General features: G+C 44.8%; 1 protein-coding gene across 2 annotated transcripts in view; it reads left to right on the top strand.

The window, feature by feature from the left end:
* Nucleotides 1-12,254, top strand: part of ARID4A (AT-rich interaction domain 4A) — a 147,823-nt gene that overhangs the window by 22,835 nt on the left and 112,734 nt on the right. For both annotated transcript variants that reach the window (XM_068254197.1, XM_068254196.1), the window contains 2 exons: nucleotides 5,846-5,911; nucleotides 7,080-7,170. In XM_068254197.1, the coding sequence (XP_068110298.1) occupies nucleotides 5,846-5,911; nucleotides 7,080-7,170 (157 nt within the window). The remainder of the gene's footprint in view (nucleotides 1-5,845; nucleotides 5,912-7,079; nucleotides 7,171-12,254) is intronic.

Here is a 12,254-nt window from a genome sequence, read left to right on the forward strand (position 1 = left end):
ATAAACCTAAGTGTGTCTTATATTGTGGAGCGTCTTATAGTCCGATAAATACGGTAATTGTCTGTGCCGTCCTCAGCCTCTTCAACACTTGACTGTGCTGGTTTTTAGTCTGTTCCTTCTGTAATTCCCCCAATACTTCGTAGTAGCTACCTGTCCCTATTCTCCCCTCTCCACAGGTCCGTTGTATGCTGATTTTGCTGGTAGAGATTGTCATCTAAATCCTGAACAATGTTTGGTGACTTTGTTTGAAAGTGTGTATGAGGCTAAAGGAATGCTAATGTTATGAAATTTCACTCTGTGCAGACTTTTGGGAAAGACAGGAAGCTAATTACAAGAGCAAGGCTAATAAATCTGAGAATCTGGTCTATATTTGATTACTGTTGCAAGAAGGATATGGGTGAGTTTGTTGGCAAGAGAGAGATTTATGGCTAGCGGCAGACTGATGCTTTGTAATCCTGCTAGATGGTTTTAGGCCAGGGCGACTGGTTAGGGCCGCCCGTGCCAAGAATCTGGCGTGTGTACCGTTGCTGATAACATCTCGTCCAAGTGCAGGCTGAGGCTATTGTTCCCCTCTTTGCTTCTTTTGTGCCATTATGTGCCACACCATCAGTCCTGCACCGCCTCCATAACACCAGAATGCGTCACTGATGCTGGGGATACACGGTACATTTCTGTACCGTGTATCGAGCAGCTGATCCGGCCAGCTGATAATATTCAGCTGGTCCGATCACGCTGCTCGACCCCTGCCCGCTCGATCCCCGCCGGCAGACAATGGCAGGGAATCGAGCAGCTGATAAGGAGCGGCGGCGGGGACGAGCGGTAATCGATCCGCGCGGATGAGCGGAGACGCAGCGGGAGTCGATCCGGCGGCTAATCGGCCGCCGGATCGACCCGTGTATATGCAGCATAACCTGCTGCAGGGAAACTAAAGGTTTTTCCGCTAACGTATTTGGGTGGACAGCACCCTCTCAAACTGCTAGGTTTCATATGGGTTGTAGTAAACGTCACCTACGCTATTGGCCCAATCGCAAAGCTTCAGACTGTAGAGGGTGTCATGATTGGAGAACTGTTCCCTATGAGGTTTCCGCCTTTCCGTACTACCAGTTATTAGTACAGAACGCTGCTGCCAGATTGCTAACAATTCAGCCTCACCACTGTCGCATTACACCGATTCTTCGCTCATTACACTGGCTACCTGTAAAATGGAGAATACTCTTCAAGATTGGACTGTTGACATTCAAATCCCTGCACAATTTGGGCCCTGGATATATGAAGGACTTGCTGAAACCACACCCCCACCCCTCACAACCTCACAGCAGCAGGATCCATAAAGCTGGTCACTCCCAGAGTGCACCTCAGAACCTTTGGAGACGGCTTTCTTTCCCTTTGGAACTCCCTATCCACCCAGTAAAGACAGCCCCTGCCCTGGAGTTATTCAAATCCAGACTGAAAAGCCACCTGTTTAGCATGGCATTTCCGAATTAGAGTTCTTCCTCTGTGCCACAATTTACCAATCAACCAATTACTGGTCTGAGCCCTTCTTATGTGCTTGAGTTCTACCGGAGAAAGGCGCTTTACAAATGTTGTTTCCTGCTGGGTCCCATAAAATGGCGCTGCAGCTCCTGTAACTGCAGCGGAGCACTTTCTTAGAGCCTGAGTCCACTAACACAGTTGTGTCCGCTTTTCAGTTACATATCAATGTTACAGGTGATAAAATGCAGACAGAATCGGACACAACTGCGTTAGTGGGCTCAGGCCCTTAGAAGAGAGGCTTCCACTGCTGAGCACTGCTGTACTGCTATAGTATTTCTCTGCTATAAAAACAAAGCCTAGTTGTTCTCTAGTGTGACGCTGAGCTGTTATGCAAGCTGACATTTACACATCATTTTAATCTGGATTATAGTACATTACAAAGTTTTTTTCATTATAATAGGGCTGTAATATGTTTATATGAATGTAAGCATGTGTATGATTAGGTTTGCACTGAATCAGCTGCTGTCAGCTGGTGCGCAGTGCATGTGAAGAAATTGCCATGATTCCCTATGCGTCACAGCTGCATGCTTTGTTGTTGTTGTTCATTGTGGACCAGATGCATACAAAAGTGGAACCTATAATAAACACAAACTGCGCCTGCCAGAGTACAAACGGGTGCAATAGCATATGCTTCAATCGAGTGTTCGCTATCACAAGTCCTTAATTATCAGTCTATAGTGCTGTGACAGCGCTCCTCTTCTTTTCTACAATTTAAACATAGAAAAAACAATCGCACATAGTGCATTACTGTGAATCGCAAAGTACAGTTCCCCACACGTGCATAAGTGCTCAATTGTGCATCACTCGTGGTCTCTACAGCCCCTCCACACTAGCAGCTCACCAGATTGACACCACCTCACAGTCCAGGTGGGTCTAGCGCTTAGCCTATAGAGCGGCCAACTCCAATGACACTTCCACGATAGTTTAGTTCACAATTGGATGATCCGTATTTAATGAAAAGTTCCACATGAAAAACATATAAGAACACACATAGCATAAAACCGTTGGGCTAAAAGTTATGGCCTGCGCAATATCAGCGCACTCACTTTTGTAGGAAGATAACAGGCATTTCAGGCATTGCAGCCTAGCAATAAAGCTTCTCTGCTGGCGGTGTCGGCGTCCCGAACTTCCCCGCACCTCGTGGCAGCCTGTCTCCTGACCTTCCAGATCCCAGTGACGTCAACGCTCCTGGTCACGCCCGACGCGTTTCGTCCAATGGACTCATCAGGAGCTCCTGATGAGTCCATTGGACGAAACGCGTCGGGCGTGACCAGGAGCGTTGACGTCACTGGGATCTGGAAGGTCAGGAGACAGGCTGCCACGAGGTGCGGGGAAGTTCGGGACGCCGACACCGCCAGCAGAGAAGCTTTATTGCTAGGCTGCAATGCCTGAAATGCCTGTTATCTTCCTACAAAAGTGAGTGCGCTGATATTGCGCAGGCCATAACTTTTAGCCCAACGGTTTTATGCTATGTGTGTTCTTATATGTTTTTCATGTGGAACTTTTCATTAAATACGGATCATCCAATTGTGAACTAAACTATCGTGGAAGTGTCATTGGAGTTGGCCGCTCTATAGGCTAAGCGCTAGACCCACCTGGACTGTGAGGTGGTGTCAATCTGGTGAGCTGCTAGTGTGGAGGGGCTGTAGAGACCACGAGTGATGCACAATTGAGCACTTATGCACGTGTGGGGAACTGTACTTTGCGATTCACAGTAATGCACTATGTGCGATTGTTTTTTCTATGTTTAAATTGTAGAAAAGAAGAGGAGCGCTGTCACAGCACTATAGACTGATACAAAAGTGGAAGAAATTGCCCAGCAGCTGAAGGAGAATGCGCAGAGCAACTGATCATTTAAAACGTAACTACCTAAGGGTGCCCATACATTGCTCGATTTTTGGCATTGATACCGGGCCCATTCAACCATAATGATCGAATCTGGCAGATATGCCTCCGCATGGCCATCCAGTCGATTGTTTGCTTCAATCAAAGTCTGGGTGAATTCAGTACAATTGATAGATTAAAGGATACGTCCAGGCAAATTAAAAAACAAAAATCCACTTACCTGGGCATCCTCCAGCCCGTGGCAGCCGTCCTGTGCCCTCGCCACAGCTCGGGTGGCTCACCGGTCTCCTCCGCTGCAGATACTGACCTCGCTAGGTCGGCTTCTGCGCTCCACCGTGCGGGTCACATGGTCGCGCTGACGTCATCAGGACTGTACTGCGCAGGTGCAGTACCGTCCTGATGACGTCAGGGGCTCAATCCCAAAGCGGTTTCCCTGGTCTCACCAGAGGGATCCAGTGCTGAGACCCCTGAGGATTCGCTTGTCTGGAGCCTCACGCAGGCACAGTAGTGCCTTTCCAATGGACTGCGGCGGAAATATCCGAGCCCAATCAGGGCCACTCTACTGCGTAGGTGTAAGTCGCACGCACAGTAGAGCGCACCTGATCGGTCTTGGCTATTTCCTACGGAGCTCGAACGGAAAGCCGCTGGTGCGCCTGCGCTGGCAAGACACTGGCTTTATGTCTTGATTTTTCTGCGGCTGCTTTTCTGGATCAGGGCGACTTGGGAGGACGGGGGAAATGTCAGGATCCAGAGGCTTCCTATCCTAAGGTAAGTATCAGATTTTTTATTGTTTTAAAATTACAGGTTTCCTTTAAGTTCCTCCACCCCACCCCCCCCCCCCCCACCCCTAATATGCTTGTGCCAACTCTTTATCCACTGCAGTGTGTTTGAGAGTGAGAAAGGTCAGTGTGAGGAGAAGTGCTACTGTGACCACAGCAAGCCTCGATTATTGTTTATATGAAAGCTCAATCATTAGAACTAATCGGATTATTATGACCTATTTCTTTTTTTTTTTTTTTTTTTTTTTTTTTTGTATTTGACTTACGTTTTGAATGAAATTGCAATTTGCACAATCGCGGTCCAAATCTACTTTATATTGCATAATGGGTTTTGCCGTACGGGATGGGCTCAGTGAAATACTGTTGGCTAGGTAGGCAGTGTGTGCCCTTTCTGATGCTGAGGAGGTTATATTGGAGCCTAGTTTTCTTTTTGCTTGTGGCTGTAAAGAACTCCTGGGACTTGTGGTTAATGAAATGACCTACATACAGGATAATTGGAGAGAATGGCATAGAGGATGCATGGTAACTTGTGACCACTGTGGAAAGTTCCTGTGAGGTGAAGTTAAAGCGCACCTGAACTCAGAACTTCCTCTTTGCTCTACAAGATACCCAACAGCATAATAACCTTTAAAGAAAAACATTTATTTGTTACAGCTGATACAAATCATGCAGAGCAGCTTATTTTTAAACAGGATGTTAATAGGCCTGCTTCCATGAAAGCAGGCAGTAGACACACTGCAGATTTATTGTAGGATTTGTATTGGCTGTAACAAAGAAATGTTTTTCTTTAAAGGTTATTATGCTGTTGCGTATCTTTTTAGAGCAGAGAGGACGTTCTGAGTTCAGGTCCACTTTAAGCCGTTCTGCATGTATTTATTGTAAGCGTGCGTTACTACATAGTATTATTAGTGCCTTGTTTTCTGTCATGGTTTTGTGAAAATGTTGTTAAAGTGACACTGAAGTGCAAGAAACGGATCTAATAAATTGTATGTGTAGTACAGATAATTAATGGAACATTAGTAGCAAAGAAAAGAATTTCATGTTTATACAGCTTATTTTTTATTTTTTTTATAATAACAGTGAATCATTTTGTCATATTTGCAATTACAAACCACACTCTGTATTTTAACCTGCCTGGCGTTCTGATTCCCGTGGCCGTTTTTTGCACTTCTTTTTTTATTTTTTTTATTTCATGTAGCTAGCCTAGCGCTAGCTACATGATTCCCCCCCCCCCCCCCCCCCCCCCCCCCTCCATGAATCAGGAAGTAGAAACTGTGCAGATTTATTGTAGGATTTGTATCGGCTGTAACAAAGAAATGTTTTTTTGTGGTTTTTTTTTGTTTAACGGTTATGTTGTTGTATATCTTTTTAGAGCAGAGAGGACGTTCTGAGTTCAGGTACACTTTAAGCTCAAAACAACCATCAGGTCCTCGGACCCTTCTCCCATCAGCCTCATTCTGTGCATCCTTATTGATCTCTCTACAAATTAGATAACATTTTTCAATGATTTATAGGTTCCCCAGAATTACCAGGCTCCCCTCCAGTGACATCACTTTGCCCCGTTTATGGCTTAGCGCCTCCTCAGTTTAAATATCCTGGCGATTGAAAAATGGTCTTTCCAGTTTGTGTATTACCTCACTGATTATTATTTACCTGTTGCCTCATTTGAATCTTGTTTTATTTTGCAGGTTACCCTCAAACAGGATAACTCTACGCAGATGGTCCAGGATGACCAAGTAAAAGGTCCTTTACGAGTACGTATTTGTTTTGTGGGTATCTCTGGGCCATTGCAGGGTTTATTTCTCTTTAGATTAGTAGGAATGAGAGTTCAGGTCAAGGTGAAATATTTTAGATGCCTGAGTGTCAGCTGTAAATTTTCACTGAAACACAGAGAATATTTTCTGAAACTCTTGGGAAATGTTGGTACCAAAGGCTGTAAAGATGGAGTACGTGGTTTTTAAAAGCCCAACAAGTACCATAATTGAGCAAGGCTAAGGCTAATGACGATTGGGGTGATAAGTGTTTATAAACCATGTATAGAAGTATACTGGTGGGTAGTATACCTTTCTCATAACCACTTCTGGGTGGGTCAATCAGGTACAACAATGAGACAGGGAAAGACATAAGCGCTCCTTGGTGCATTAAACTTAATTTAATGATCACACGCAATTGTTTGCACTTACATGTAAACTGTTAAAAAAGTAGCGTTGGAATGGCCGCCCACGGTGGTCTCCCTTTCACTGCAGTCTGGCCAGGACTAGGGAACCGCTGTTGGAAACTTCCGATGATCTTGGGGATAGCGCAAGGTGCAAGGGGCATCAACACTTGTGCCCGAGGTCCCTACCGGTTTCAGCATAATCCACGCCTTCCTCAGGTCAAGCTTGCGGGGGTTAACTTACCTCCGCCTATAGTCTACACGTTCCACTTGCACTTTATGTAACTCCACTTCTTCCTCCTTCAATCCTAGAGGGAGGAAGCAGTGGAGTTTTGAGGGCCGCGAGTGGAACGTATCGGCTATGACTGGCGGCGTAGGTAAGTTAACCCCCTCTGCCGTGGGCATCGGTATCTAAAGTACATTTCTATACTTGTAGTGTGCGTGTGAGAGAGACGGCGGTTGTCCTCTTGTGGTTGCCATGGTGATCTTAGTGTACAAATTCTAGACCTGGCACAAGGATGCAGCCCATGGAGTCCTAGTAGATTCGGATAACCTATTCTCTCCGAGGTCAGTGACTCAGAAGGCATTCAAGGCAACGTACCGGCACCACGATCAGGAAGGAAGTAATTTTTTAAATGGAATTCTTATTCTTTATAGTTTAGATGACATTTGAGGCACGGTGATGTAGGCTGGATGTGCAGATCACATAAGCGGAATGTTAAGTTGCAGCTTGTAATATCTGTATTGTTTGGCTTCTCTACATGTAGGTTGGAGCTATAGTGGAAATGAAGGCGCCTGACGGGTCTCAACAGGAAGCGGTTATAAGTAAGCTGACAGATGCCAGCTGGTACACTGTGGGTGAGTATCGGCAGTGTGACAGAGCTGAATGCTGAGACTGACGCACTGTCTCCCAGTTATGTCACTGCAGTTCTAAACGCCTATCTCTAATCCTCACTGTATGTCTCGCATCATCTGCTCACTCCTCTCGTCCTATCAAATGCTGCATCCCACCAAATTCCACAACTGTCAATGTAAAATGATTGAATCCGATGAACTGTTAGGAGGAATCTGGCAGCTAAACCTCAAGCTAGACCGCCAATGTGAACATATTGTTGTTTTTTTATCCATACTACATAATTGTTCCAGAGTTTAGAATAAATAGGTGCAAATGACAAACCTGCATATGAGAAATGTATGCAGTGTTATAGCGGGAGAGCACTCTGGCCAATCAAGCTTACAGTCTAAGTACATGATTAGTATTAATCATATTAATGACATCTTAGCTTAATAGGTATGACAATGTCAAGTGATAGGTTGTAGAGCATTGTGGGAAGATACAGCATGTGTCCATAGAAATGAGCGGATTTCTTTTCATGCTCTGTTCTTGCATAAAGGAAATGACCCATCACTGAAAGGTGCTTTTTTTTGTTTGATTCTGCTTTGCTGAAGTCTGGCTGTGTCTTCCTAATGTGTTGCATGGCATCAGATTACTTGTGCTTATCAGTGTCATGCTTATCTGTAATATTTTCCGCAGTGATTTTGATAGAGAGCTCAGCAGTTTCTCTGTGTGTAGTACCGCCTATAGTGGCTAAGCCACAGACCTTTTCTTGTTACTTTTAAAACTAATCCATAATGGGCAGCAGCCCTGTTTCTATAGGCCGGGATCATGGCAAATGAGTGTAACTACGCTATGCCCACTACCTCCGCCGCTGCGCCCACCCTCCTGCCGCTCAATCCGGCGCCCCGGGATGATTGCACTATTTGCACAATAATGACTGCCCTGATTTGTGGTGATGCCCTGAAACTGCCCTGATTGGCCTAGAAACTGCCCTGATTGGCATCACGGTGGTGTTCTGTCTCGCCTAGCAGCGCTGGATGCCAACCAGAGCACTATCTGCAAGGAGTTTGTATGTTCTCCCTGTGTCTGCGCATTTCCTCTGGGTGCTCGAACATCCCAAAAACATACAGATAAGTTTATTGGCTTCCCTCAAAATTGGCCCAAGACTATGATACATACACTACATGATACATACACTACACGATGATACATACACTACACGATGATACATACACTACACGATGATACATACACTACACGATGATGCATACACTACACGATGATGCATACACTACACGATGATGCATACACTACACGATGATGCATACACTACACGATGATGCATACACTACACGATGATGCATACACTACACGATGATGCATACACTACACGATGATGCATACACTACACGATGATGCATACACTACACGATGATGCATACACTACACGATGATGCATACACTACACGATGATGCATGCACTACACGATGATGCATGCACTACACGATGATGCATGCACTACACGATGATGCATGCACTACACGATGATGCATGCACCACACGATGATGCATGCACCACACGATGATGCATGCACCACACGATGATGCATGCACCACACGATGATGCATGCACCACACGATGATGCATGCACCACACGATGATGCATGCACCACACGATGATGCATGCACCACACGATGATGCATGCACCACACGATGATGCATGCACCACACGATGATGCATGCACCACACGATGATGCATGCACCACACGATGATGCATGCACTACACGATGATGCATGCACTACACGATGATGCATGCACTACACGATGATGCATGCACTACACGATGATGCATGCACTACACGATGATGCATGCACTACACGATGATGCATGCACTACACGATGATGCATGCACTACACGATGATGCATGCACTACACGATGATGCATGCACTACACGATGATGCATGCACTACACGATGATGCATGCACTACACGATGATGCATGCACTACACGATGATGCATGCACTACACGATGATGCATGCACTACACGATGATGCATGCACTACACGATGATTGCATGCACTACACGATGATTGCATGCACTACACGATGATTGCATGCACTACACGATGATTGCATGCACTACACGATGATTGCATGCACTACACGATGATTGCATGCACTACACGATGATTGCATGCACTACACGATGATTGCATGCACTACACGATGATGCATACACTACACGATGATGCATACACTACACGATGATGCATACACTACACGATAGATGCATACACTACACGATAGATGCATACACTACACGATAGATGCATACACTACACGATAGATGCATACACTACACGATAGATGCATACACTACACGATAGATGCATACACTACACGATAGATGCATACACTACACGATAGATGCATACACTACACGATAGATGCATACACTACACGATAGATGCATACACTACACGATAGATGCATACACTACACGATAGATGCATACACTACACGATAGATACACTACACTACACGATAGATACACTACACTACACTACACTACACGATAGATACACTACACTACACGATAGATACACTACACTACACTACACTACACTACACGATAGATACACGATACATACACTACACTACACTACACTACACGATACATACACTACACTACACTACACTACACTACACTACACGATACATACACTACACTACACTACACTACACTACACTACACGATACATACACTACACTACACGATACATACACTACACTACACGATACATACACTACACTACACGATACATACACTACACTACACGATACATACACTACACTACACGATACATACACTACACTACACTACACGATACATACACTACACGATACATACACTACACGATACATACACTACACGATACATACACTACACGATACATACAGTTAAGTGACAATACAATATACTCTGTACAGTGTTGCAGAAGATGTCGGCACTTTACAAATACTAAATAATAATAATGATGGAGTTTATTATCCTTTTGCTTTTTTTGTTTTGTTTTGTAAAAGTCACCCGTTACCTTCCAGTGCTAATCCCATCAGTGGGTGTAGCAACAGAGGATGCAGAGATTGTGAGCATGCCTGGGCCCTGGAATAAAAGGCTTGCCTACAGTCATTTTTCATACACAGTGCCTTAGATCTTCATCAGTACTGTAGCATTCATTCCTATATATTCTTTGCCACAGTAGTTATTGTTAACAAACTTCCCTTCCCCCGCTAAGACCTTTGCGAAACTGCAGCAGTACATTTTACCCCGGGGGTCCACTGCTCTGTAACTTTACCCCACTGTTTATGCTAATTACGACTTGTTTATGCAGGTGGGATGCCCCATGTGTTCTGCCACAGCTGAGCCACCTTTATAATGCCATCATTGGCAGTGTACTGGTGGCTGTCGCTTAGCATTTTGGAAGTATTTTTAATAGCATTTACCAGGCAACCACTACACTGAGGTTTTTTTTTTTTTAATTTTCTTTTACTTGGTAATGTCAGAAAATTGGACAGTTTAAGGCAGGGGTCTTAAACTCAATTTACCTGGGGGCCGCAGGAGGCAAAGTCAGGATGAGGCTGGGCCGCATAAGGGATTTCACTTATGTGGGGCTTCCTCCAGCCCGTGGCAGGCAGGAGGTGCCCTCGCCGCCGCTCCGCAGGCTCCCGGTGGCCGACCTGACCTGGCCATGCCGGCTGCCAGGTCGGGCTCTTCTGCGCTCCAAGGCCCGGCACTTCTGCGTCCCACGCCGGCGCGCTGACGTCATCGGACGTCCGCCGGGCTGTACTGCCCGGCGGACGTCCGATGACGTCAGCGCGCCGGCGTGGGACGCAGAAGTGCCGGGCCTTGGAGCGCAGAAGAGCCCGACCTGGCAGCCGGCCTGGCCAGGTCGGGTCGGCCACCGGAGACCACCGGGAGCCTGCGGAGCGTCGGCGAGGGCACCTCCTGCCTGCCACGGGCTGGAGGAAGCCCCAGGTAAGTGGAAATTGATTTTTATTTTTTAGCCACCCTCCCTGAACCTTCCCTTTAAAGCCATAGACCCTGAACAAGCCTGCAGCAGATCAGGTGTTTCTGACATTGTCAGATATGACAAGATTAACTGTTAGCTGCCAAAAAATGATGCGACAAACGTAACCACTTCATGACAACACGACATGTATATATACTTCCACTGTATTTGTGGAGAGTGCTCTACCAGTTTAATAAATGTGGCACATGTGGTATCATTTTAACCGTGACAAGTTGTAGAATACATTTCAAAGCTTCTTAAAGCTTGGAACCACATCACATAAAAAATAGGTAGGGACAAACTCAATAAAAACAGAAAAAGTCAATTTAAAAAATTTGATCACACTTGGGAAAGTTGTAGGAAGACTACAAGAGACATGTGGTAACATTTTAACCGTGATAGGTAGTAGAATAAAGTTTGAGTTTTAAGGTTGAGGCCCATGTCTTTTTTGTATTCTTTTTAGTCATAAACTTAATCAAAAGCAATTCAATTTTTGCATATTCCCTACTAAAATAAAAACAGTTACAGAATATAAAAGAAAAAACATATATAATTTTACCTTAGGAACTTGGCTTTTTAAATATATATGCCATGAGGGTATATTACTATTATTTTTGCAAATATTGTACAATGAGAAAACGAAGACAGAAAATACACCTTTATTTCCAAATACAATATTGTCACCATACATTGTGCTAGGAACATAATCTAAATGTTATGTCCTGGATAGATAAGCAAATAAAATGTGTGGGTTTAACTTATAGTTAGCACTGTTTGTTTTTGTTTTTTTACTATTTTTTTTCCTTTATTTACTCTTTAAAATACATAGAAAATAAGGTACTTACTAAACAAAATTATTACACACTAAAAGCCTGGTGGATGAGGCAGTGTTCCAGTCAGAGTAGGATGGACGAGCAAGGTACCGACTCCTTTGCTCAGCCATCCTGGTCTGGTACGCTGGCTTATAATAACTTAATAAAGCTATGAAGCTTTATTAAAGGGATACTGTAGGGGGGTTGGGGG

The sequence above is a fragment of the Hyperolius riggenbachi genome, chromosome 9 (genome assembly GCF_040937935.1).
Source record: "Hyperolius riggenbachi isolate aHypRig1 chromosome 9, aHypRig1.pri, whole genome shotgun sequence".
Taxonomy (NCBI): Eukaryota; Metazoa; Chordata; class Amphibia; order Anura; family Hyperoliidae; genus Hyperolius; species Hyperolius riggenbachi.